At 39.9% G+C, this 27,263-nt stretch overlaps 1 protein-coding gene across 1 annotated transcript; it reads right to left on the bottom strand.

Annotated features, from left to right (window-relative positions):
* Window positions 1-518: 518 nt before the first annotated feature.
* Window positions 519-21,976, bottom strand: LOC128970580 (trifunctional purine biosynthetic protein adenosine-3-like). Its single transcript, XM_054385841.1, has 21 exons — window positions 21,808-21,976; window positions 20,975-21,070; window positions 20,155-20,329; window positions 18,294-18,405; window positions 17,764-17,823; window positions 16,819-16,944; window positions 16,063-16,150; window positions 14,719-14,804; window positions 14,080-14,248; window positions 11,691-11,922; window positions 11,461-11,555; window positions 10,826-10,935; window positions 8,835-9,033; window positions 8,037-8,288; window positions 7,624-7,776; window positions 6,150-6,356; window positions 4,549-4,692; window positions 4,091-4,221; window positions 2,533-2,674; window positions 1,234-1,346; window positions 519-770 (listed from the first exon to the last, which is right to left on the bottom strand). The coding sequence occupies exons 1-21, from the start codon at window positions 21,974-21,976 to the stop codon at window positions 519-521; spliced, it is 3,111 nt and encodes a 1,036-aa protein (XP_054241816.1).
* Between the last annotated feature and the right edge of the window lie 5,287 nt (window positions 21,977-27,263).

Below are 27,263 nucleotides of genomic sequence, written 5' to 3'. Positions count from 1 at the left end.
CCATAGAACTATGCATTCACCCTTAATGCTTGTTCACTCCCAAACAGGCCTAACTTCTGACCTGCCCTGACATGTCTGGCCTCTTCATGCAACAGGAGGATCTGGTCACCCTCTTGCAATAGCATGATTCCAGTTTGTGGTTGCTTTGTGAAGCTCTTGGTGCTCTGCAATATGATGCCAAAAAAAAAAAAAAAAAAAAAAAAAGATCCCTCAGAGGAATTAATTTCCTTCTGAAGTACTTGTCCCCTCTTTGATTTGTAGCCCAGTGTCTCCTTTACAGATTAAAAGAAACTCCAGAAGAAAATCAACATCTGAGATGACAGCTTGGCTTCTGCCTGCTTTGCAAAAGGAGTCTAGCTAAAGCTGCAAACTAAGGGAAAAGGATCACAGCTCAAAATGGAAACCTGTGACACTAACTACCTTCATCCAAAGTGAAGCATCGAAGGCAGGGAGGAGGGAAAGATGAGCAGAGAGCGAGACACTTGTTGACCTGGCTACACCACATCATTTTCTTGAGACTACAGAGCCATGGGAGAGGAGGTTGTGCAGTCTCTCTTCTCTTCTTGGAGACACAAACTTTGTGTCTCTTGTTTCCAATAGGTTTTACCATCGGCTCCTAGGTGCACTGCTCCACTGGCCACCAGCTGCAGGGCGATGGGGAAAGCCCGACATTCAGCTTCTTTAACCCGTTCTGACAGCGTCTCCTCAGTGTCATCTGCCTTCACAGACACTGCCTCCTGGTGGATCACTGCTTTTGGACTAGATTCCTCCTAAAACAGCAATATTGGGAGTCTTTTAGAAGAGGATGGTGAACAGTCTCGGGAAGGTTCTGGACCAGCGGGGCAGAGAAAGCCTCATGAGGGATCTCAGCAACACATGCAGTTGTATGCAGGAGTCTAAAAGTACATCAGGAGAGGTTTGCCATCTCCATTAGTGGTACCTACATTATGGTAGGGGATACAGTGGGAAGAGAGACATGGGCTAGACGAATCAGAGGACAGTTTGCTGAGAGTAAAAGAAATTGAAACCCCCTCCCCACAATATGAAGGAAGAAGAGAGGACCAGGACCTAAAGAAACCATAAATGCGATCTAATCCCCACATCTTCCTGTTCTTACTGGTAATGGTCCTAAGATTTCCACACATTCTTGCTACCTCTTCTTGTTTCTGTCTTAAAAAGAAAAAGCAAATTCCTTTTCATAATTTACTCAGTGTTAGGCAAGAGGACACTTACCAAGACAAAATGCACAGTGCAGCCTGTGACTTTGAATCCACTTTGCAAGGCTTGATGGGCATTTCCATCCTTGATTGGTGGGAAAACTGATGAGGAAGCATTCAAGATTTTCCCTGGGCATCGGTGTGAGAGGAAGAAAAAAAAAAATCAATTTGAACTGAATTTCCTTTAAAAATAGAAGGGGGATGTGATCATCAGTTCAAAACCACCACACTGAGCCCCACCTGGGAGTTTAAACATTCTCAGTTGCAGTCAGAACATAACAGAGCATGTTCAGACTCTGGTTGAAAAGCAAAACATGTACATGGGGTTATGATCTCTGTGGAAATACAAGGAAGCACTGCTGTGATCTGAGGAACTGCTGCTGTCCCAGGAACACAGGTGATGGTTTGCAGGCTTTGGCTGTAGCCAGGCAAGCATGTTTCAGTTAAGGCCAAGGACCTCGTTTGCTTTTTCATCTGTGGATAAACGGATGAAGTGGTAAGTCTCTCCCCTCCCAGGTGACCAGCCCTGCACTGCAGATGAGGGGCTTGGAAGTAGATGTCAGACTGCAGCCTCATGCAAAACCACTGCACAGATGGAAGTGATTTTCATAGAAAACATTATTCCCAAAGAAGGCTGTCCCAGTGCAGTACACAGAGAGTAACTAATGAGCAAGGCCTCAGCAGCTGGCACTTGGCACCAAGAGGAAAGAGTGTGTGCTCCCCTCCTCTCTGCTGGCCTGGGGCACATCTAAAGCCAGCTCTGCCCCACAGCAGAGCCACACTGTCTCAGGGGACTGTAGTGGCTGTAGTTTCAGCACACAGTACAGAGCAGGCTACGCTGTGCAGACCTCAGGGCCGCATAGGAGGGAGATGAACTGAGAAATCAGTCTCTTATTTTCTTCTGAGTGACAACTGTAGGGAGTTAAGGTCAGTGCAACTGCCCAGCACAGCTCCTTGACAAATGACAGTTACACTACCTGTCCCTTACTGCAGAGACAAATTCCTGCCTGCTCCATAGGCAATTCCCCTTCCCAGAAGGACAGCAGACAGACCACCTCTATCATCCTCATTTTGCTCCTCTGTTGCTCCTTATGCAAGCACAAGGCATTTCTCTGCCCATGCAGAATCAGAATCGTAGCACAGTCCCACTGGCTGGAGCAAATGAAAGCAGAGAGCAGCCTCACTAATTTACATGGTATGCCTCTGTCAGCAAGACTGTGAGAGATTTAGCCAAAAGATAAAGAACTATGACTGCAGTTCTGGTGAGACCAAACATCTATATTTTAATTTCTCTTTTGCACTCATAACTTCTTACCTTTCCATTTTCTGAGAAAAGGATTGGACAGAATTCTCATAAATCCTGACAGACATATTAGTTCAACAGCAAATTCTTCAAGAACTCGGTCGATGGTGCTGTCGAATTCAGAGCGACTCCCATATAACTTATGATCAATCACCTAAAACATTAAGACACATCAAAAGTCTTACCAAGGAAATAACTTCATGTAAATGAGAATTTTGGGCAACAAAGAGAAAGCAAACTGGATTCATTCCAGGACACTCAAGATTTTAAAAGTTGGTACATTATTCAGGACAGTTGTGATTTTTCACATTCCTATAAACATTCCTGGGGACACCCTAATCACTTACAGTCTCTGCCACACAGGATGCTTCATAGGACACCAAAAAAATCTCAAAAATCTGCAACTATGTAAAGACAATCATGTGGGTAACATAGTGTAGAGAAAAATAAGGGGGAATACATCAGAAGATTCTGACCTCTTATTCCAGAATGTCTAGCCAAAAACTTAAGGTAATGACTCATTAACAACATCACCACCAGTTAGTTTGTAGTGGCTTACTGAAAATCACAAACTCCTCTAAAGAGACAGCAAACTGGCCAGACATTTTGTGTAAGGGTAGAAGGAATCAGGAACTTTGTTATTCTACTCAGCTCACAAAGTAATTATTGATTCCTGACATTGTTCATGAGGATATTCAAATAAGAAGCTAACAAAGCAGCCACACTCATGCCTGTGAGAATATGAATAAATTCTGATATAACCTAACTGTTTTTTCTTCCCTAAAGGTGAGCCTTTATACTGCCAGGAATCCAACTCAGCTCTTGAGGAAACTTGCTGAAAACATTTTAAGCCATGGAGAGTCTCTAGAAGCATTTATTTCCATCTGTCCATAGCTGTACAAATATGATAATGGCTCAGAATTATTTAATGCTAGGAGGAGTTCCTGGTGGGCTGCATTTGAAATTCCAAGATGCTGAAAGTTTTCAAAATCCATGTTCTGTACTTTGAAAAATACAATGACATGATGGTAGTCCTTTTTTTTCTTTCTCTCCACTCTCTCTATATAAAATGAAACAAATCAGTGAAAGTTTCTGTAACACAGTGCTACTGTACTCATCGTAGGTAGGAGGACAGATTTTTATGGTGCCACTGAAAGTGACTCAGCACAGCATGAAACAAAGGTCTTTCTAAGAAGGGGTGAGCCAAGAAAGCAACATGCTTATGGGTTTTGCAGAGCCTGAGGTCTTACTGATTTCATTGGAAGCTGCATGGGCTATAGTCTCAGACTCAAATCACCAAAGCACTAACAGTTTTAAGTCCTAACTCTGTTTTAAGTTCCTAACTCTGGACTGGAACACTCTCAGAAAAGACAGGAAAGTTTCACAACCTGTAGTCAGCACTGTCCATACACCTTTCAGCTCTGCCTTTACTGATAAGTTTGACAGTTTTGTGCTATATCCCTTTATGCATGGTAAGTTTTAAACCAAAGTGAATCATAGCTGCTTACCAAGTGTTTCATAAAGTAGCTGTGAGTGGGGATAAGAAGGGGAAAAAAATGAGTGTCTTTACCCTGGTGGGAATTCCAGCCCGGGCTGCATTTCGCAGTTCTTCTACACCAGACTTGTTGGAGATGACAAGGACAACTTGAGCACAGCTCCCTGGTTCTTTTGCATAATTGATGAGTGCAGCAAGGTTTGTGCCTCAAATGAAGAGAGAGCAAACAGTCATGAAATAGATGAGCACCTATGTCACAGAGAATTTGCTCTCAGGCTCATTTATCTTACAAAAAGCTTGTTTTCAACAACTGCACGAACAGAAGAGGACTAAGGAATGTGTGCACTAATAAAGCTCACTTGTTCTGCAGTACAATACAACTTCCTGATTTCCAGTCAAAATGCAGCCTTGGTTTTAGAAGGCTCTATAGACTCTACTGAAAAGAAGAGAAGGGGGATGCACTTGTATCGGGGCTGAAGCCAGCCTCTCCTTTGCAAGGACGTTTCTCTGGGTGATGATCAATGAAAGCTCACCTGTTCCAGAGACGAGAACAGCTGCTTTAACTTTGCTTTTCCTGTGTCGGTGTTGACTCTCAACAACTGTGTTATTCAGCAGAGGCTGAGGGCTGCTCAGCTGTAGAGCTTCTGCAAGATTCTTGACTTCAATGTGAGAAGCTCCTCCAAATATATGAGGAAAATGTTAAAATGCCTTAAATTTTACTTTTACATCTGCATTTACTTTTTATAGTTTATTAGTTACAAGCTTCTGTTAAGAGAAAGCCTATCAGCAAGGAGTTTATGCTAGAACTAACTGGACTACAAAACCATGCACTGCTCTGCTGATCTCCTTTGTGTTACTCGCTCACAGAATGGTTTACAAAGGCCTAGGTATGGCCACGGTGTGTTCAAGGACTACCCCTATCTTTTATACTTGTCTTCCTCTTCCACTCATGTTGCAGAATTGAAGACACCAAGCTGAGTGGTGTGGTTGACACAGCTGAGAGACAGGATACCATCCAGAGGGACCCAGACAAGCTTGAGAAGTGGGCCTGTGTGAACTTCATGAGGTTTAACAAGGCCAAATGTGATGTTCAGCACCGGGGTCAGGGCAATCCTTGGTATCAATAAAGGCTGGGGGATGAAGGAATTGAGCAGAACACTGCAGAGAAGGACGTGGGGGTACTGGAAGATGAAAAGCTGGACATGAGTCAGCAATGTGCATCACAAACTGTTGTGAGAGGACAAGGGGTAATGGTTTTAAACTAAAAGTAGGTAGATTTAGACTAGATAAAAGGAAGACATTTTTATACTGAGGGTGGTGAAACACTGACACAGTTTCCCGGAGAGGTGGTAGAAGCCACATCCCTGAAAATATTCCACATTAGGTTGGATGGGGCTCTGAACAACTTAATCTTGTTGAAGATGTTCCTGCTCCCTGTAGGGACGTTGGACTAGATGATCTTTGAAAGTTCCTTTCCAATATAAACCATTTTACAATTCTATGAAAATTACACAAAAAATGTGTTGACAGAACTGAGGCTGCATTTTTTCTGCTCAGACAAACTGCTCCTCAAGCTTTTTGGCTTCCAGAAGGATTTTAGTCAATCAATGGACATACCAGAAGGAAAACGTATGTCTCATGTGACTATATACAGCTGTGGCCTACCCTTAATCATTACATGGAAGCTGTGTGAATAGGGAATGGGTAGGAAAGGAGGTGGGTTAATTACCATGATTGTGGTAAAATACAATCAACTAATGTTTGAATCCTTACAGACAATCATCAGAGGGATTTACTCAAGTCTCAAGCAGACTTCATTCAAGTACTGTCACTCTGAAAATGAGACATTCACTTCTCACTCTATTTAATACTGAAATTTAGATGTGAAGGTGTCAAGTAGCCTCCAGCCAGGTGAAACAACAGGAAAAATATCTGAACTATACAAACTTTGCAGAACTGAGGACAGCTGGTGCCTTCCAGGAGATGCTCAGCACTTCAGAGAATCACACTCTGAAACAACTTACCCTCTATCAAATTAAAAATCAAATAGCACATCCTTAAGTAGAAACCCCTCTGAAGTGAGGTAGATGAATCTTACACTTTGAATCAAATCATATCTGGTTAATCTGCTAACCTGTATGACAAGGGGCAACGACTTTCCCAATCAGCCAAGCTTCCTCACATCTCTGTATGTCCTTGAGAACATGCTGAGCTAGGTCCTTCTGCACAACCAAGACTGCACCAATCCCACAATTAAATGTCTGAGCCATCTCCTCTGCAGAGAGGTTTCCCTCTTTGTAAAGCCAGCAAAAGATTTCAGGAATTTTCCAGCCAAGAGCATCTGAAAATGAAATTTGTGTATGCTGAGCACAAATGGTTGCTATCCATCTTTTATTATACACAATGACATTGGTATATTACAAAAGCTGATAGAGACTATTTCTTGCTACTCTAAGAATACTGTCCAAGGAGGACACTTTCCTAACTTCCAGTTAGCTTTATAGATGCTGCTTAGCTAGAGGTTTCTAACCGTAATTTGTATGAGCCAAATCTTCTCTAGGCTGTTAAGAGAACATGTAGGAAATTATGGTGAATTAAAATGTGTTCATCCCTCGCCAGACAGAAGGGAAAAGCTACAGCTGACTTACACCTCTTTGGTAAGACCTAAAGGAACCATGAGACAAAATCGTCTTATGACTTTTTTTTTGGACTAATTAAGGTGATTCTGATTCTCTGTTTCAAAGAATCAATAATTAGTGCAATAGTATACAGTGACTGGAACAGGACTGAGTGTTCTATACCTGGATGGGAAGCACGGATGAGCTTTCACAGTGACCCCACTCACACAAGTATGGCCTTAGGTTGTCTGGACAGCTTGATGGTGCAGACTTGCCCTCTCAACTTCAGTTTATAAAACAAGTCCTCGATCTTGTTCTCTTGTCTGTGGTTTCAGGCACTGGCAAGCAGGCCAGGGACAACCTTAATAAGCTGGGTTTATTTTCTTTCTAATTTAATTCTGGAGAAATACAGACAGACATATAGATACCTTCCTTCCCCCTTCCTCATTCCAACAATGTATTTTGGACTCACATGAACATAGTTTTCTTTAATATTTTGAATATTTTAATACTTCGTCCAGTTTTGGGCTCAACAGAAAAAAGTGCTTAAAGATGTCAAATGCCAATCTGTTGTGGGGAAGCTAACACCTACCATTACAATGTATTAAATGTATGTGTGCATACACATGTACTGTGGAGCATATCATGCAAATTCTCTCAACCTTCACTGTTTGGTCAAAATGTTTAGTATGGCCAGGTGTCTTGCAGAACCTTCAATCTTCTCAAATATCTTTTGTCCCAGAGATGAGCTGCCTTCAAACTCTACTTAAGCTACTCTTCTCCAAAAAGAAAGTGGGGCTCATCAGCTAATGCTTACTTGATACAGGAATGTTTTTGGTAGGCTCTTTGGAAAACCATAAGCTTTGGGTCATTCAGTCTCCACATGTGCAGGCACATACATTTCTGAGTATTTCTGTAACTGCAGTTGAAAAGTCAAATCCATGTTGCATATAAATTTTGTCAACAGGAACAGTCAGCTTTGATATTTACCTAGGACAGCGCTGACGTATTCTGGCAGAATTCTGGAGATGCCTTCCAGCAACCCCTCCTCAGCAATGAAGGCAAAAGCCTTCACATGCCCTGAGCGAAGGACAGGCAGCAAAGATGGGCTGTACATTTTTGCTGGGGTCAGCAATATATCTCCTGCAAACAGAAGTGTCAGTTCAATTGGTTTGTTTAAATAGTCATTAGGTATTTAGTGGGAATGCTTCTCTGAACAGATTCCCTTCTGCTCTTTGTGGCAGACAACCTCGGAAAGTAGCAAAACTGTGGGTGCAAGCCCACATACCTACCCCAAAGACTGATTAAACCTAACCCTCCTGAAGTAAATAGCAGCACCTATTCTGAAAACATCTGAACACAATTAATTTGCAGGTCTGCTTTTGAGAAGAAAGATAATGTACCTAGAGTCTTGTCACCACCACTGCCAGGTGCTGGTGAGGAGTAGTGTGAAGAGGACATTAAGAGAATCTTCCTTATGATGCTAAAGCCATGGCCATGAATCCCAGAAGAGGCCAGTCCAATAAGCACATCCTCTTCATCAGCTCTCTGCAGCCCCAGAAGCATCTGTCCTCTCTCCACTGCACCAACCACAAAGCCTGCCAGGTCATACTCTCCAGAAGAATATATACCACTCACCTCAGTCATCTCCCTGCCTAAGTGGGGAGAGAATGCAGTCAGCATTAGCTGTAAGGATGTGCTATTGTTAACTTTAAATCTACAGCATTTCCTGAAATTAGTAACATATACAGGATGGCTGCAGAGACATGCAGACTAAGAAGCACTTTCACATATATTTTAAAATTTCTTCCTGGTTTCTTAACTGACCTCAAGACTTCAACCAAAACAAACCTTCATGAAGTTACTGAAAGAAGAAACTTCTTTGGTTTTTCATGCTGCTTATCTGGCATTTCCTTTCTATGATTTAGGATCCAAGAGGAAATGAAAACATTGACACTTCAGAATGTGAGGCATCCAGTTTTGCTCTCCTTTGTACAAGGACAAGTTAGTAAGAATTATGATCCAAATGCAAGAATAGTAAAAATTATCTCTGCTGAGTCATTTTACACATAAGGAAGAGTTTAAGCTCAAATGCTTGACAGTCTTTTCCACCAAACAGAAATTAACAGTTCTAATGCCACATACTGCCTCTGATTTCACTAGTAATCATTTCAAATCTGAAAGGAGAAGAGTGTTCATACCCAGGAAAGCACATCCTGCATTTCTGCAAGCTTCAGCTATTCCTTCTTTGATGGTTTCAGTCACTTCAGTGTCAAGTTTGCCACAAGCAAAATAACTGAGGAAGAAAAGTGGCTCTGCTCCTTGAGCCAGGATGTCATTGACACACACAGCAACCAGGTCCTGACCTATGGTGTCATGGCTTTTACACACTTGTGCAATCTGCAAAACATGGTGGGAACCAGCAGTGGTAACATGAAATACGCAATACTTAGACATAAATCAGTGAAATAAGCAGTAATCTTCTTTGCCCTGAAAAGAATCACTATAGACATCAATGTAGAGGATAATCTTGTGCATCACCTGGTTTAAGTCAAAAATAAACAGGTCATTTTCTTGCAGAGGAAAGAAATATCTATCTTGTGTTCTGAAACATTCATTCAAATTCTATCTTCAGCTACCCAGAAATTGTCATTTTGGGTTGGTTTTGTCTGCTTTTGGCAACATTATGTCAAATTCAGAATAAGAGGTGTCTAAAAGCACTTACAAATTCCCAGGATATTCAACCTAGAGAACATCCTGTTTTCCAAAAATAAGATTAGGTTGCTCAAACATTACTGTGTCTTCTGCTTTACTTTTGTCTAGTAATTTTGCTGAGCTATAGATCAAAACTGAAACAACTTATTAGATAGTTTTCTTCCTCTTCTCCAAGTCCACAGGGAATGAGATGCTTCATTCCCACTCCCCAAGGAGTCTTTTGATCTCAGCTATTTCATGTCTCAGGTAACAGCAGGGGCCTGATCTGTGGCCCTCTTGAAAGACAAGGCAGTATTTTCCTCAGGAGGGTTGCTCTTTTATTTTTATTTTTTAATTAAGTTATCAAGGTGTTTGCATCCTACAGGAAATGAAACCTGATTCAGACATCACAGCTTCTATAAAGTGGTGCCGTGTACACTACTTGATTATAAGCAGAGGTTTCTTCATTGTCAGGGATACACCAGGTTGTTCTGCTTATGCCAGCTGCTGACATCAGCACCTAAACAAAGTGTGAGTTTGAATTACAAGCCTGATTTAATTTTGCTGGATGGTGGATTTAGAAGTGCTATGGAAACCAGTCAGACCATGTCCTTTGCTGCATTATAACATCTCCCTCCCACTGATCTAGTAACAATTCATATAGGCATCAGCCAACTTTTTTTTGGCCAAGGAAGAGTCTTGGGAACAGTCTGTAGGCACAGTTGGGAATGTCTCTGGGCCAAGCAGTTGGAGCAAAGACTCACAGGAGCCAGCATCAATCAACCACTTTTTAATGCCTAGAGGTGTCCAAGGATGTGAGACTGCAAAAGACCTTCTGGATTATTATATTTTGTCTCCTGCTGTTGCAGTAAGCAGCACTGTATCTTCCCATTACTAAAGATAAAAACACCAACTTGAAACAAGTAAGGGGCCATGCTTGACCAGTAAAAGGCAGCTTCAGACCTCCACTCCTCTGACAGCTGAAATTCTTCTTCTAATTCAATAAATACACTCCAGGCTCAACTTCTCTTATGTGTTCTTGTGTAATTTGCATTCTTCATCTATTGGCTTCTCTTCCTCTTTAATATTTAGCTCCTTCATCTTTCTTTACTCAGTGCCCTGACAGAAGTAACTGTACTCTGCATACAATTTAATAAGCTAAATCTGATAGTATTTCAACATCCCTCTGTGCTTCTCTGAACTGATCTTTCTCAAAGCCAATGGACTCTCTGCTTCACAGCAGAAAATCTGGTTCTTAGTTCCTCAAGTGCTCAGCTAAATTTCTTGGTTTATTATAATTTTATCACAAAATACCCAGAGCCTCCACACTCTCAACAGCATATGGAAAGGCCTTGCTTACATGATCATCTACAAAGTTTAAATTACCATTGCAGTGGGCTTAAGATATATTTATAATGCTCAGAAGATGCAGTTGGCTTTGGCATTTAAAAGTCTTGGGAGATAATACGAGCTCTGCTACAGTCAAATTGCAAGTTACCTGCAGTTTGGGTCCAAGGCCTTTCGTTTGAGATACCAAGATAGGGTCATCATAACCAGATGCTTTCAAGTCAAAGAAACCAGCAAAGCCTCCCACTTCTGAATGACTGCCTGCCAAATACAAATATGTCAAGGATCATTTTTAAGGCAAATAAAAAAAGATTCAAACCCTCATCACGGCAAATTCTTAACAACTTGCCTTTTTCCTTTATGCAGCTACTTCTAAGGGGAAAAAAAGTCCACAAGAAATTTTCCTCACTGCTAAGAGTAAAGGACATATTCTGAAGAGCAAATAACAAGTTCAGTGACTGTTAGTCACACTCTAGTAACTGTTTGAGGCTGTACTTATATATACTGCTGGTAAGATCACTTCTGTCCAGTAAGGTACAAACCAATCCATTAATCCACAAGTTGTTCTGTTCACTAGACTAGCCTTGCAAGACAATTATTTTTTAATTAAGCAAAAGAGACGTGATGAGAAAGAAATTAGAGTTTTCTTTCCAAGTGGTGACCCCAGCCCAGCTTCTCAAGCTCAATCTGAATGTCAAGAACGCATTGCTCCCTTCCTGGGGAAAGAAAAAAAGTTCTGTTCCATTCAATATACTGAAGAAATTCAAAGATTCTTCCCAGTCTTACCTGATCTGGTACCGCTTACAAATGATGTTTCCAGCTGGTGAAACAAAACATCACTGCTTAGAGCTTCCACATGTCTCTCTTTGTATACCAGACCCCTGCAGAGAGGAAAGGACTTGCTAGCAGCAGCAGTGACAGTTTCTGCCTTGACCATCATTCATCACACAAATGGGAACAACAGATACAAAACTTTGGACTAGCATCTATTTCTGCTAGCGCCTTTGCTTACATACAGAGACTGTCTGAGAAGCTGTATACCCCGGTGGCCAATGTCCTTCCTGTAAGTGGCACCCTTGAAACGTATGGCTGCTACACCCCTGTTGGCTTCGCCCAGTGCTTTCAGCAAGTTCTCCTCAACAGCAGTAATGGAGAGGACTCTGCCACCACTTGTCACCACTCTGCCATCCTTCAGTGTTGTGCCAGCATGGAACACCTGCAGCCCTAACTCTTTGGCTTGCAGCAACCCTACAAAAGCAAAAGGAATTCTCTGAGCATTTTAAATCAAATACTATGTTGGCAAAGCAGTGAAAACTGAAGTCCTTTCTTCAGTCAAAGGAGAATAACAGTAAAGCTTCCCACCTTACCCTGAGTAACAGCATTATCAGTGGATGGTACCTCACTCCAGTGGCCCTCAGACACTGTTCTGAGATGCCCAATAAGGGCACAGATCACACAAGAATATAAATAAGAGAATGAGGAGCCACAACAGGACATGAAACCAACCTGCGCCAGAGAAAAGCTGTGCTGTACATTTATAATTGTGAGTAACTTGTGCAGGGCTTTCCTATATGAAATCACAATTCATGGCAATTTACTGCATGGATTCTCTCCTCTTCCTGACACTAAACCATTAATGCTAATGTTAACTCAGCACTTCCCTAGCTGTTCAGCCATGCCCACTCCACACAATTCCTTACCCACTCCTGGAATCAGTGCTCTACAAATATTTGCAGGTGGCTATCCAATAGCTAAAGCCAATTGCATACTATGATTTGTCTCAGTCTATTTTCCTGCTAGAGGAAAGCAAAATTGCAGGTTTTTTTTAGACTTATATTTTGAGGAAAGGATAAGGGAAGAGGAGGAAACACTGCCATCACCTCGAAAAAGCAAAACAAAACAGTTTTCATCTTGCTATCAGCTAGAAAGATTTACAAACAAGTGAAAAGGACCTTTATACTTACTGAAGGTACAGTGTGTTACATTGCCACAGCACTGCCCTGACAAGGTCAAAGCTGATCCTCAGCTGGCCTTGAAGCAATGGGAACATAACTCCTTCGCTTCGTGTTTTAGGGAATACTCCAGAATGAAATGTGTGTCAAGCCATTAAAATTTGGGAATCAATTTGAAAAAAAGGGAAAAAAAAACCAACCCACATACAACTCCAGAGGCTGCAGTACAATAACAACAGAATGGATTTAATTTTTTTTATTTGACTGTTTGGGGTTTTTCTTGTGTGTGTTGCGTTTGGGTTTTTTGGGTTTTTGTTTTGTTTGTGGTTGTTTGGGTTTTTTTGTGTGTGTGTGTGTGGTTAACAAGCAGGAGGGCCATACTGCTTCACTTGTAAAAGTATGAATATCAGTTGAAAAAATAAGTCTGACTACTGAAAGGTAGCTCACTAGCAGAAGGATTAAATTGATTATGTGGTTTATTTTGTAACTATTACAGAAATGCACAATTCCCCAGATTATCACTGACAAAACAAAATATATTCAGTGAAGGAATTGGAAGAGGAGAGTGGTTGAGGAAAATGTGACAGGAGAAATCTTGATTGGGGAAAAAGTAATATAACATGACCTTCTCTCTCAGTGACAGGGTAACTGGAGTTCTGACAAAAATAATGTGGCATTGATAGAAGGTCACTTGTCTGGGTTGCTTTACACAAGGCATAGTGTTGGACTGGCAAGGCAACAGCTGAGGGGGAAGGAAATAATTCTGCAACAGTTCCCTCTGGTTTTAAATGTTTAAAAAATCTTAATGGTCTATTAAACCACAAGAATTTTAACTCAGAAACCTAACCTCAAGCCCATATACCCACCTTTCCAAAAACCCTTCAAACCCTATCAAGAAGAGATCCTTTCTAGTATTGCACAGCAATGACCCTGGCTGACTGGCATCAGGGGAGGAACAACAGTGATGGTAGAGGTATTCACTACTCCTATTTTAAAGGCCAGAAGTCCTTAAATCACTATTCTCACCTAGTGAGGCATTAGCTAAGATAATGCCACCTCGTGGCAACAGAGCAAAGCTAAGAAGCAGCAGTCATGTGCTGGCAACATTGTAGTCTGCATTTCCAGCACAGCTTGTGGAAGAACCCCACAAGGAAGCACCAGAGTTAATCTAAGAGGATATAATTCCCTATCACCTTCTTATCTCAGCAACCAGCCACTGACAGAGCTTTATAGAATGATGTAACTTAAACCATTTAGCTCCTCTGCTACTCTGGACAAGGGTACAATCTAGTAGAAAGATCTTACTGACAAAGACAAGGAGTGGAGGATGGAGGAAGAATCTAACAGGGTGAAGGGTGAGATGGAGGAAAGCTGCACAGATCTCTAAGCGGTAAATACAAACCTACTGAAGTACCATGCTGAAATTAAACAGTAAGCAACTTATTGCAGTTACCTGTTACTTCCATGCCTTTGTCATAGTCTCCTGGGTATCCTGGACTTGCCATAACCACACACACAGCTGTACTATTTTCTGACCAGGCTGGCATGAAGCTGCAAAGTTTGCCATCAATTGTTGCTTGAAGCACTTCATAAAAATCATTTTTAAGAAGTGGAAGAATTACCTGCAGAAGATATCCATAGTGATAGACGTTGATTTTTATTTTGCTAACTTGCTGAAATTCAACTTAAGGAAAATTCAGTTAATAAGAGTAAAATCTGTACCTGCCAAACTGAAAATATTGTATTACCCTATACCAGTAGACAGTTTAATGCTCACTTATAATTTCCAATCTGCAGCATCTTTTTGAAACAATCATACATTTACAAGCATAGGATGTGAGATTATGTAGAAGGAACATGAATTTAGGGCCCTCCCATTCTGCTTCTATCCAGAAAAATAAAATCTGAGGAACATTTTTTTTAACTGAACATAACTAGCCACCTATGGCTAGTCTAAGATATTTGCATTCATATCTGCATGTTCAGGAGAAGGAAAATCCAAATACAGCATGCAAATTTCCCTAGAGGTAAGATAGAACAGTCAGAGGTAAAAGAATGAAGCATGTTTAAGTCTCCAGTACCTTTCACTCACCTGGCACTGAGGGTCACCAAACTGACATTTAAAGTTTAAAATTTTCACACCATCTTTGGTAAGCATTAAACCAGTTTGCAGCACACCTGAACAAAAAGAACACAGCCAAGCAAATTAATTTAAACATTTATTTTAAAATAAATTTTATGTAAATGAGATAGCTATATAAGAAGGAAAAAAAGCTATTGCTGTTGCTGTGTTTTTGTCCCTTTTCTCAGCCCAGCACACTGCTTTGCTTGCCCTTATTCCCAATAAAATTTTAAAAGACACTTTTTGGCTAGCGTATTTATGACATCTTTTAAATGCAATACAGTAATTTGGAATGTGGAAAGCATTTCTGCAAATCATAAGGAATTAAGAGTAATGATTCTGCAAGCACTTATACACAAGTCATAACAATTCCAACAAAGTGGCAAGCAGCAACTTGAGGAACACTGCATCACACTTTACACCAAATACAACAGGAAGCAGCCCCTCTGCATTACGAAGTCTGCCTTCTGCTACAGTTCTCTAAATGCAGGCATTTAGTGATCAGAAGGAAGTGACAGGATGAAAAAGCCAGTTCCCCCGTAATCCCAAAGTCTGTGTAATGAATGGGGTTTTCTTACCATTAAGTGCACTGTTGTTACACATAAATATAGATGTATAACTCTGTACTTCAGGTAAAAAATACCAACCCAAAATTCACTACTGCTACTAACATACAAAACCAAATAGTTATTGAAGTTTGTATTGGATTATTTCCACTGCAACTCATATATACACATATGGTGATCTAAAGCAGGTCTTTCATCGTAGAAGCAGAAAACCAGTTCCCAATGCTTGACACCCACTACATTCTTACTATGGGTCTGGGCATTATCAAAAAGTTACCAAAGTGAAGAGAGAACACATGGCAGACTGGAATCCAACTCTTTACATGTATGAGTTCTCAACAGCTTTCAGGACCAAAAGCAGCCGTTGGCTTTGAGTGGCACCTGTGAGCATCACCTTTCTTTTTAAAAACAGACTTAAGATAGAGATCTTACGAATACTTACATTGCTGCATATAGGAGTGAACAGTACAACTGAAGTATATATTATACCCTGAAGTACAAAGAGTTTGGTTGCAACTATTTAATAAAAATATATCTAATTAAAAATACAGTATGTTTTAAGAAGAAAAGACAAAAGTCCTTTTCTCCAAAGGGAGAACTATACATCAAACCAATGAGGCTTAATGATGCATGAAAAATTAACTTTTTTTTTTTTTTAACACGTTATTTGGAATTCAAAAGCAGTCTCTAACAACGAAACTAACTTTAATATGATTTTACTTTGCTTTTCAGTTGAATGCCTACTTACCTACATATGCTGTTCCTTCTTGTCTCATACTATCAACAACATGTTGAAGGATAGCATTGTTGATTTTCTCTAGAAGAACTTCTGGAACCTGACAATCAACATCAAACTGAGTGATACAGTGACGACATCTGCTGCACCAGCTCATATGAGCTGGAAGGACTCAGAGTAAGTGAATCCCTCCATTATATTTTCTTCTCTCCCACCCCAACCAGTGCACTCCTTCCATTAAGATGCTGGTGCCTTACAAGAGTTGGTTTTTTTTTCATTTGGTTCTTTCTTTAGAAGGCAAATTTTAAGCAGGTTTGAGATACAGGAAACCTGAGTGGTACACAGTAAGACTGTTTCTGTACTTACAGAAAAATGCATTAAGATTGTACTTGAGCAGCATATTTAGAACAATGCAGTCAGCTTTAAGAATCAATAAGAAGAAACCCAAGGTTATGTTCAAGACAAAGACTCCAAGCATGCAGGGAATTTTGCAGGGACATTTCAAGTAATGCTAATAGGAGCAAAGAAACACCAAGTTTTGGAATAATGGATAAGATAAAAGGGAGATCATTTCTCAGAACACTGGCTCATTAAATCCTAAAGAATTACTACTAAAGTTTGAGCCCTGTATTGCACTTACACAAGCAAAGTGTCAATCAATTCCAGAAGAAATTCTATGTGATAGAAACCAGACTGGATCCTAAAGGACATTCATTAAACACAGATGTGATCAGCCCTATTGCAGGTTGAGGAAGAAGACTGCTATACCTGAGGAACTGGACAATAGGCTCCCATTCCTCCAGTGTTTGGACCCTGGTCACCATCCAATAATCGTTTTTGGGCCTGGGCTGGGGGCATTGAGGCAACAGTGACACCATCGGTGAAGCACAAGCACTGTTAAGGGATGCACACAACATAGAAACAGTGACAATGTCTTGTCCTAAAGGAAGTTACTGGTTGTCACAGTCTGATGCTCAGTTCCGCCTGGAAAGTTTAGGAAGCCAAGATAGAACGCAACAGTATCCACTTATCCTGCTGCAGTTCCACTGACCTGAAGGACTCACTGAGGTTTCTCTCTCAGGTTTGAATAATCAAGAAAATGGCCCTCATAACAATTCCTGTCTGATGAACCAGATTTTGACCTATCAGTCCTGTAGATTTATACCTACCTTAAGGCATGTGAATAATCTTCATTGACTTACAGAATAATTAATATGTTTTGAGTTAAACCTGTGTGTTTGCAGGTCTGGGGCTTGAACAAGTGTGAGGTATTCTCAGTGCAGGACAAACCTTGCACAAGGAACGTGTTTCAGTTTTCATGTGGCATGTAACACGCATGCTTAAATTTTATCCTGCCACTGAGTAGTAATCCATGGTAAGGAAAGTGCTAAAATAGGCACTAAATATTAGCATGAAATTATTGATGTGACAACAGTTACCAAAACAAAGTCCATACAAACATGTTTTAGGTCACCCTAGGGGTAAAAGATAATTTTTCACCTAAAAAGATAATCATAATTTCAATTTTATGGCAATAAAATGATACCGACAACATACGTTGATTAGTATGACATCAGATTGCTTAGGCTGCATATTTATTTATGTAAGTGCAAATAAAATAAACTATTTGAAACAAGAAGTGTTTGTGCTTATGCCTAGAGCATAGCAATAATGCAAAGAATAGAAGCATGTAACCACATCGTGATCACATACAGAAAGTTCTTCCCCTTGAAGAAGTTCTTCAATAATGACCATCTCTCCAAACATTCTGTCCTGTACAAACAAACAAATAGACAAAATTCTCCAGTTAGCAAACATGGCATCTACTGGCTTTCTTTTAACAGGAATAAATTAAACCACCAAACCCAATGTATATGAAAAGTATCAGCTTGCTTGAATTCTGGTATGTTGAGTAAAGCAAATAGAATGTCATTTTGAGATAGAGACATTGACATGTGCCTTACCAGATACCAGTAACTAGCAAAAAAAAGAAAAAATAGATTTGGAGGGGTAAGGCAATAGGACTCAGTGCTGGCACAAGAGTTCAGTCACAAACTCCATAAAGCCTTGCTCACTGCCTGGAGTAAATACAAAGAATCTGAGGATGATACGCAGAGAAATTCCTTATTCAAATGGGCAAGTTTCTTCTGAAACCACTTGCTTTCTGTGGCCGAAATTACAAACTCACAGGCTACAGAACACCACGAATTGGATTCCCACTGATTAATTAAAGATTTATCCACCTGCATAATCTCTTGGACAGCTCTGCAGGCTTCCTCTTTGCTGGCTGCAATTGTCACTTCTTTTCTACCTGCAGGGCCCCTTGCGCGTACAACTCGTGCCGGAAAGTCTGTGCTTTAAATGAAAGCGAAAGTGAGACTCAGGCATTCCTACTGCATCCAGTGAAATTATCATTTTTAAGATTAATACCTCCCATACTCTTTCATTTTTTTCTGAACAGTTGAAGAATAACACATCAGAAAAACACATTCCCTGCTAGCCCATCCTGTTACAGAGATGAATGGACTTTTATGGCCCTCAGTACAGGACTGTGAAACAAAAATCATAGAATCATAGAATTGTTAGGGTTGGAAAGGACCTCAAGGATCATCTAGTTCCAACCCCCCTGCCATAGGCAGGGACACCTCACATTAGATCAGATTGCTCAGAGCCCCATCCAGGCTGGCCTTAAAATCCTCAAGGGATGGGGCTTCCACCACCTCCCTGGGCAACCTATTCCAGTGTCTCACCACCCTCATGGTTGTTGGTTCTGACATCATCTCCATGTATATTCTTGGACAGGTCACTGAACTTTAACAGTCCTCAGTTTCTTCCTCTCTTCCCTGAGCTGGGTTACTGTTTTATTCCTGTCATAGGTTTGAAAAGACAAACTCATTGATGATTTATGGTTTTATAATGCCATATTACAGTACACAATCCTGTAAAACCACTGCAGTTAGGGTTGTGAGATTAAGGCCGAGTTGGGTCTTGCACAGGAAGTATGTGTTAGAACTAGTGTATTAACACTGTACTCCCAGAACTGGTCCATTTACTTTTAACCACAATCTAAATCTACCAGAATAAAAAGAACAAAAAAGCATAACATTAAGATATTTTAACTACACTTTATCCATTCAAGACGGTCAAATAAAGCATTCCTTTTGAAAAGCTGATTCTACATAGTACTAGCCTGTTCTCTGAAACAACATTTCCACATTACAGTTTCTGTTGGGATAAATCTCAACCCTAGATTTATGTGAGCAGCCAAAACAGCCTCACACAAAGCTCCCTTTCTCCACATCTCAGTGTGCTGACCTGAGTGTCATCACCTTTCTGAGTTTTATGCATACTTACACACACACACAAGTTGTCGGCCTGTTTCTCTACATGGCAGCAATACAGACTAAATGCTGTCATGGAGCAAACTCAGTGAAAAGGTTGGTTTGGTTTTGATTTTTTTTTTTTTATTTTATTTTCACTAGATTATACCACACATAGCATGTGACAGCAAAGACAAGAAACTGACACATAGCCACAGACCACGACAGTGGAACACAGCAGCTGCTGTAAGACTAGACCAAAAGAGCCACAATGGTTAGACTCCCTAATGGATCCCAAATGACTCCAGAGGCACCACAACTCAAAGAAACACAGAGATATGCAGTTATATTTCTTTCTTCATGTAAGAGAGATGGTGTCTAGTCATAAACAAGAGTACCCTCCTTAGGTTAAGAGCATTTCATCAGTACATCCCAAATCACTCCAAAATGCTAGCATCTTGCTAGCATTCATCTGTGTAGAAATTATTTTTACCCTTACAGAAAGATTTATTGAAATATTTTTGTCACTTTTTTTTTTCTTTTAAATGGCTATCATCCTGAAGAAGCTGATCAAAGGGAAGAAACATTGTGATCTGTGAACTATCAACCTGTTTTAAGTTCCCTGCACCTTCAACATCTATTTCTAATTACAAAACAAATTCATTTGGTAGCTACTTGAGAAGAAAAACAGTTTAAAAGTTACTAAATTCTAGGTAACTATCAAGGGTGAAGACCAGATGCATAAATAACTTGACAAAGAAGTATCCAGTATCAAAATATGTACCTGATAATAAACCTACAAGCTTCTTGGGGATTGGTGAAAGCTTTCCATCTTGCTGTTGGGATCCCATGTCGATCCAGAAAGGCTTTGGCAAAACTGGTGTTGGATGCCAGCTGGGCTGCTTTTGCAGATGGACCAAAACACCTAACTCCTGCTGCTCTCAAGTCATCAGCAATCCCTAATTACGAAAACCAGCACGAGAACCAAGTCATCTCTTTGGAAACATCAAATAATTTTGACAAAAGGAAGACCACATAGTGATTCTGGTGCTCTGTTATGCCTTTCTTGCCTTAAGCAGCTAACTCATCCTTACAATAAGGTTCTGCATATCCAATGATCAGTTTCATGGTTTTAAGAGACCTTTTACTCTTTTAAGCACTGTCAGTTACCACCCTATGCCTACTGTTAGGGCTATCAGGTACTCCTGTTCACTATTTAAGACACAAAGATCTTGCTGTACCACGTTACAATAAATGCATGTGATGGTCTGGGTACTGCTGCACACAGCAACAATGATAGGACTATTGCAAGAAAATGCCTTGTATGAAGGAAAGGAGAAAAGACACAAGAGGACTTGTAACCATCCCTGATTCTTAACCCTACATGATTTTCCTTACTGATTTCTAACACACAAACAGAAAAAACAGCTCTGAAGCCAAATGTTTTAAGTGACCAGAATCTACATTTGCAAGATAATTCAAATACTCTTCCTTCTCAGTTTCATTAAGTCAGTGTATGTTTTAAGAGCCAAAAGAGCTAATTTTAAAGTAGAATTCAAGGTGATGTGTTTTTTTCCTGTCAAGTTAATTTATTTCAGCCTTACCAGCTTCCAAAAGAGCTTCTTGCCCAACTAACACAAGTCCGATGTTATGATCTTTGCAGAACTGGGTAACAATAGTGTGATTGCTCACTAATACAGCTGAAAATGAAAAGGAAATATAATTAAGTTACCACTCTGAAGCCTAAATAAGAGATGGGAGATGAGAATGTTATTATTCTGCCTCCCTTAGAAGTATATTAAAATAGTGGAACAGCTCATGAATGGCAAAGTAAAACAAACAATACAATAATAACAGAGCAAACATTGAACATTTCCAATTTGCACTACCCTTTTTAGCACACATCTGCTAACTTATGTTTTATTTATATATATAATCACATAAGCTTTTAAAAGCTTCTTATCATAACAGAAAATTAAAAAAACTAAACCTGTAAGTTGCAAAGAAATTCACTTTTACCATCTGAGCCAAGATTTACTCAATGCCAGTGTATGATGTAACTAAATTTAGCTGAGCAGCCTGGACAGACACTAGAGAAGTCTCTGCTCAGACGTTAATAACATTGAGCCTTCTATCCCTCTTCTAAGTTTTGCTGAAACTGGTCACTGAATTCAAGCATAACATTGGGAGGAAAGAGATGAGGTGTAGAAATACAGAATCTCATACAAGCGTCACTATCTTAAGAGGTTAGGCTAAAAATGAATATAGTATGATATTTTACTAGGTAGTTCTAAAATCCAGAAACAAAACATATAGAAAAAACAAATATATGCCTTAAAGAACTTGTAGTACCACTAGAAAAAAAGAGTAAAATTGTGGTCTAATGCCCATATTACTGATTGCTTGGCACAATATTTTATTTATTCCCCCTTGTTACCTGAGTTGGAGATTTTGCCATTGTCAGCTGTTCCTGCATTTCCTGGAGCAACAAAGACATGTTTTACATGTGGAGACTGGGCCAGCTTCCAGGCCAGAGCATGCTCCCTCCCTCCACTGCCAATCACAAGCACTCGATCAGCCATTAACCTGTGCAAACCCAAAATCATCATGTGTAGTATAATTTTTGTGGTTTTACTTATTTTTATGTGAGTTATTGAAATACATAGATAATGTCTCTCACTGGTAATTGGTAAGTACTATCAATCCAGTTTGTATTACAAAGGTATCTATAAAACATTTGTAGTGCCATGAGATGGAGGCATCATTCACATTTGGTTTAAATACTGACAACAGTGAAGTCACTGAGCATTTTTTCCCACTTGTTTCAGCATAGTCAACATTTCCTCTCTTAAGTATCCAGGCTGAAATAATCTTGTCTTGACTAAATCTCATCAAATCCTTTGCACAGCTACATAGGACAGGGCTGAAAGTTTCACACTAATGCTGTAGGTAACTTAACAAATAAAAATATTTCAAATTGAACACTTTGGTCAGTTTAGGGACTTTTATGAATGTCAATATCCTCAGTAACAAATGGCAAAGAGAGTTTTCAGGACCGGTTTTATACTTTGACACTTGCTAAGAGGGCAGCTTCAGCAGAACAGGATGCTCAATGAAAGGACAACTGTTAATTTCACTAGCACAATGACATTTAAAACAGTTTCTCAATAATATTTCTAGGCAAATTAGTTTTGATTTATTACAGAAATATTATCATACTCAACGTAGGTCACTTCTGCAAACTTAATTTCTCTGTATGTGCTGAACGTGGATAAATGTCAGAAAGAAAAAACACCCAGAACATGACCTTTAAGAAAGATGCTAATGGCAGAAACCAGTCCTTACCCAGGAAATAGATGATAAATTAAAGATACTATAAAACAAGAGCTTTGCAAGCAACATGTCAGCAGTCTTTTCCCAAGAAATCATAACCATTGGTTTGAGTTCATTACATAACTTCCAAAGGCAAACAGAAGCTAGTGGTGACACTGAGGTATAATATTATCAGAAAAGACATTGATAGTACTGTGATAAATCAATAATCATGCTTGAAGTTCCTGAGACAGTATTAAAATGTCCTAGCCAAATATCAATAAAATAAAATTTAACTATATATACTTTCATAATTATTAAATTGTTCAAGTACAATGCAAATACTTAAAGTAGTCTGTCCCTGAGGACTACAGATCCTTGTGGATTATCTGAGACTAATTTTAAGTTTTAGGTCTTATGCTCTAGGCATATAAACACAGAGCATATGCTTAATGCTCTATCCATTGCCACACTGATTTCCTTGCAAAAGACTTTTCTAAGTCTTCATACTTTGTAATTATAAAATAATTTGCACCTTGTCTTTCCTTTTGTCACTGCTCAACAATTAATTCTGAAATTACAAGGAAGCTGATGTGAAATCAAAAGCAAAGAGTTACATCTGCTCTAATAAAGATATCAACATGCTCCCTACAAAGCTTCATTAGGCACTACAGTCCAACTGTTACTAATACAAAGCAAAGTGTTTTTAAAAGCAAAATTCTTTTTTTCCCTGTAAATATAATTTCACAATTCCTGGAAGCTTCCTAAGGCACAAGAAATTAAAGTGTCTGATTGGGAAAATAATGAAACCAGGCAGTGCCTCCTACACTGTGGGGAAAAAAAAAAAAAAAGGCATGTTTCCATTTCACATCATAGTGAGGACACAAAAGACATTTTTTGCAAAGCAATTAAAAAACATGATGGAGGAAAAGAAAGCTGTTAAGACAGTCCTAGAGGAAGAGCTGTAGAAAGGGACATCTCACTTGAATTGTCTTCTCTTACCGTGTCAGACCCTGCTGTTTGTCGACACAAAAGGCTGAGAGTTCTCCAGATGGATCTGAGTTCTTCCTTCAGCTCCTGCTTCAAATCCTAATGATTTCTTATTTCTTAAAGCCAAGAATTAGGGTGAGAGAGTAAAAGAAACAGACAGCCCTGCATGCTGCCTTGTTCCCTTTTATCCTCCTGTTAGACAGGAGGATCCCCAACAGGATCTTCTTAATGTTGCCCGCCCTCCAAAACAGACCTCCCCATAAAGTTCAGCAGCATGGACCATTCTCCTCTTTCTATTTTTCTTTAGCTACCAAGAAAAACAACTTCTCTCCACCAATCAGTCCTACAATATTAATAGCATTCAACCTTGGGGGAAACAAACAAACAAACAAACAAACAAACAAACAAACAAAAACAACAACAAAAAAGACAAAACCAAAACAGAACTAAACAAAAAACCCCAACTACAATGTGGCTTCAAAAAGCTGAGATCATTGTTCATTTTGCATGTCAAGAGCAATTTTATATCCTGTGACAGGCAAAGAATCTCAAAGACAACTTGTAAAAAATAAAACAGAGCTTTCATGGTCTGCAGCTAAACAGACACACCACACACATAAAAACCTACACACACACATATATAAAGGTTATAAAAGTTATTGTACTGTCCAGCACAAACTGTAATTGTGCCCCTCTTAATTACTACTGTTTTTACCTTTAGAAGAAATGTAATACAAGCAGTGCCAGAGACACGATGTATATAACGTGTTATTTTATGCTCCACTGGTTCCAGTACCATCCTCTTCAACAGGCAAATCCTTTCATGGCAGTATCTGAAACTCTCTGGTGAATGCTGCAGTGCTACCACTCCCTACTAAAACCATAATGAATGTACACCAACATATGCAAGATGCAATACCAGTGCATCTTAAAACCAGGCAGTGAGAAATAAAAAACCACGTTAATAGAAATACAAACTATTCCTCTCACACCACTAGGGAAATCTGCAAATTTTGTTTAAACCTTCTATGGAATTAATGGCTTGTTTACTGCTGAACAGATGCTGTAATCAAACCTCTCAGTTTAAGGAAACATGCCTGCCGCAACAGTCTTAAGCATCACTTACTGGATATTTGTAGATTGCCTTCCTTAGATCTGCAAACTCACAGTACTACATTTTCTCCCTGTGACTGAACTGCAAACCACCACAAGGAAGGAGGACTCCTATTTGTTATAAGACAATAACATTTCTCTCTTTATTGCAACAGGTTTGGATTTTTTTCTTCTAGTCAGGAGGCTGTGACAATAGAAGTCATAAACAGAACTTGAGCAGCCCTGAAACGTCTGTTACATGACTTGCTGGAAAAAAGATAATTTCAACTTATATTCATTCCAGCAGGCAAATTTGTATGGCAATTATTTGAACAAATTGTGTTCTTAGGTGATGAAGAGAATGTGCAGCAGAGAAAGCCAAATATACACAGTAACTTCCAATTAAAAGATCTGATTTATAAAGAAAGGTAATTTTAAAAGAAAAAAAAAAGAAACAAAAAGTAGGAAACTATTACCTAGTGAATAAATGTCTCTGATAATAAATAAGATAAAATATCTCTGAAACAGTGTATTTCGGTATTTTTGATTCACTGGCAAAGTCATAACAGGAGGAGTAGCCAGAAGTATAATACTGGAAGCTGTGAAATGAAGCAGATTACTCCATGTGGTTATTACTTCCCTTCCTCACCTGTGAATGCCACCATTTCACGGGCTGGATATGCAGTATGCTCAATCATACCTCACTGAATACCATTACAAAAGAAACAGAAGATTTTTTGTTTGCTTGGTTGGTTTTAATAATAAATGCTAGTGTTCAGGAGAGTAAGAAGTTATTACTTGTCCTTCCTTCTGCTTGGCTGTTAATTCTTACCCTGTACTCCGCACTGATAGGCTGCATTTTGAATAGCCTGTTCAGTTTTGGGCCCCTCACCACACGGAGGTGGTGGTGCACATCCAGAAAAGGGCAAGGAAGCTGGTGATAGTTCTGGAGAACAAGTCTTATGAGGAACAGCTGAGGGAACTTGGATTGTTCAGTCTGAAGAAATCAAGGCTCAGGGAAAGACTTCTTGTTCTCTACAACTGCCTGAAAGGAGGTTGTAGAGAGGTGGAGGTTGTAGAGAGGTGGACTTTGTAGAGAGGTGGAGGTTGGTCTGATCAACCAGGTAACAAGTGATAGAACAAGAGGAAATGGCTTCAAGGGAGGCCATCAAAAGGTTAGATTGGCTATTGGAAAGAATTTCTTCACTGAAAATCTTACCAGGTATTAGAATGGCCTTGCCCAGGGAGGTGGTGGAGTTCCCATCCCTGGAGGTATTTAAGAGTCATGTAGATACAGTGCTTAGGGGTACAGTTTACTCAAGGACTCATCAGTATTGAGACTAATGATTAGATTCAATGTTCATAAAAATCACAGAATGCTAGGGGTTGGAAGGGACCTCCAGAGACTGATCAGGGCCAATTAGGGCAGGTCACACAGGAATGCACCAGGTGAGTTTTGCATGCTCTTAAGTCTTTTCCAATCTAGGCAATTCTGTGATCTGTGTAACTGGGTCCTCCTTTCCTGACTGAGGATGAGAAGCATTACTTGATTTGAGGTTTCTTTACCTGAAGTCCCCTGAAGAGAATGCCCTGCCAGCCATCGGATGCCTCCCACACAGGCCATAGGAAAACTCACCAGGTGTTACCTGCCCTGCAGCAATGCAGCAGAGCCCAGGCACTCTGGGTCATGACAGGTCTGGCACAGCCTTTTGGGGTGAGCCCAGTGAGCCAGCTAAGTTCTGCTCACAGTGCAGAATTTTGAAAACCTTGTTATGGACAAGGATGAGAGCAATGGGAAAGACCAAGCCTTTGTCAGGGTAGTGTGATAGTTTTAAGACTATGTCTTTAATTTCATCTCACAAAGTTTGAGCAGAAGAGTGAAAGAATGTAAAGAAATCACACTTGGGTGTCAGAAAGCAAATAATGATTATTCTAAACACTTCCATCGGAGAGACAGAAATGTTTAAGAGTCAGTACTCAAAACAAGGTACAGTCTTGCAGTCACTCTCAGTTTGCCTGCCTGCTTCTTTTCTCCTCTTTTGGGGGGGCCCAAGGGGCTTTGTTGTGTTTTTCTGTTGATTGTACATATTTGTAAATGTTGTGAATAGTGTATATTTGTACATATTCATTGCATTTCATCATAGATTGTAGTTTTGCCTGTAAATACAGCTTCATTTGCTTCCAGACTGAGCTAGCCTGGTTATTGTCAGGGTGGGAGGGGGATTCCAGCTCTCCACTGTCACAGGGTAGGCATTGCAGGGTAGGCTGTTTCACCAGCCAGTGAAGAGGCAGGACGACTAATGATGGGATTAAGAGTAGGTAGCGTCTTTACAAAGGAAGAATTGTCTAAGAGGGAGTTGGAAGAGAACGGGAGGAACCAGACAGTTTATCTATGTACCTTATCTTGAACCTTGCTGTAAAGCAGTAGGGGGTCTGCCAGAAGGCACAGGCACTGAACACAGCCTGAACTTCTGAACTGTTAGGATAGAGCGCAGGCTT

The sequence above is a fragment of the Indicator indicator genome, chromosome 1, assembly GCF_027791375.1.
Source record: "Indicator indicator isolate 239-I01 chromosome 1, UM_Iind_1.1, whole genome shotgun sequence".
NCBI classification, from domain to species: Eukaryota; Metazoa; Chordata; class Aves; order Piciformes; family Indicatoridae; genus Indicator; species Indicator indicator.
The sequence above is the reverse complement of the archived record's forward strand: the minus strand, read 5'-3'. Positions and strand labels throughout refer to the sequence as shown.

Bases quoted from the DNA above. Each gene is read 5' to 3' on its own strand.
- LOC128970580 (XM_054385841.1), bottom strand. From the start codon at position 21,976: ATGATTTTGGGTTTGCACAGGTTAATGGCTGATCGAGTGCTTGTGATT. The intron at 11,923-14,079 runs GTAACTGCAATA...TTGCTTTTGTAG, and splicing joins CAAAGGCATGGAAGTAACAG to GGTTGCTGCAAGCCAAAGAG. The intron at 6,357-7,623 runs GTAAATATCAAA...TTTCATTTTCAG, and splicing joins ATACGTCAGCGCTGTCCTAG to ATGCTCTTGGCTGGAAAATT.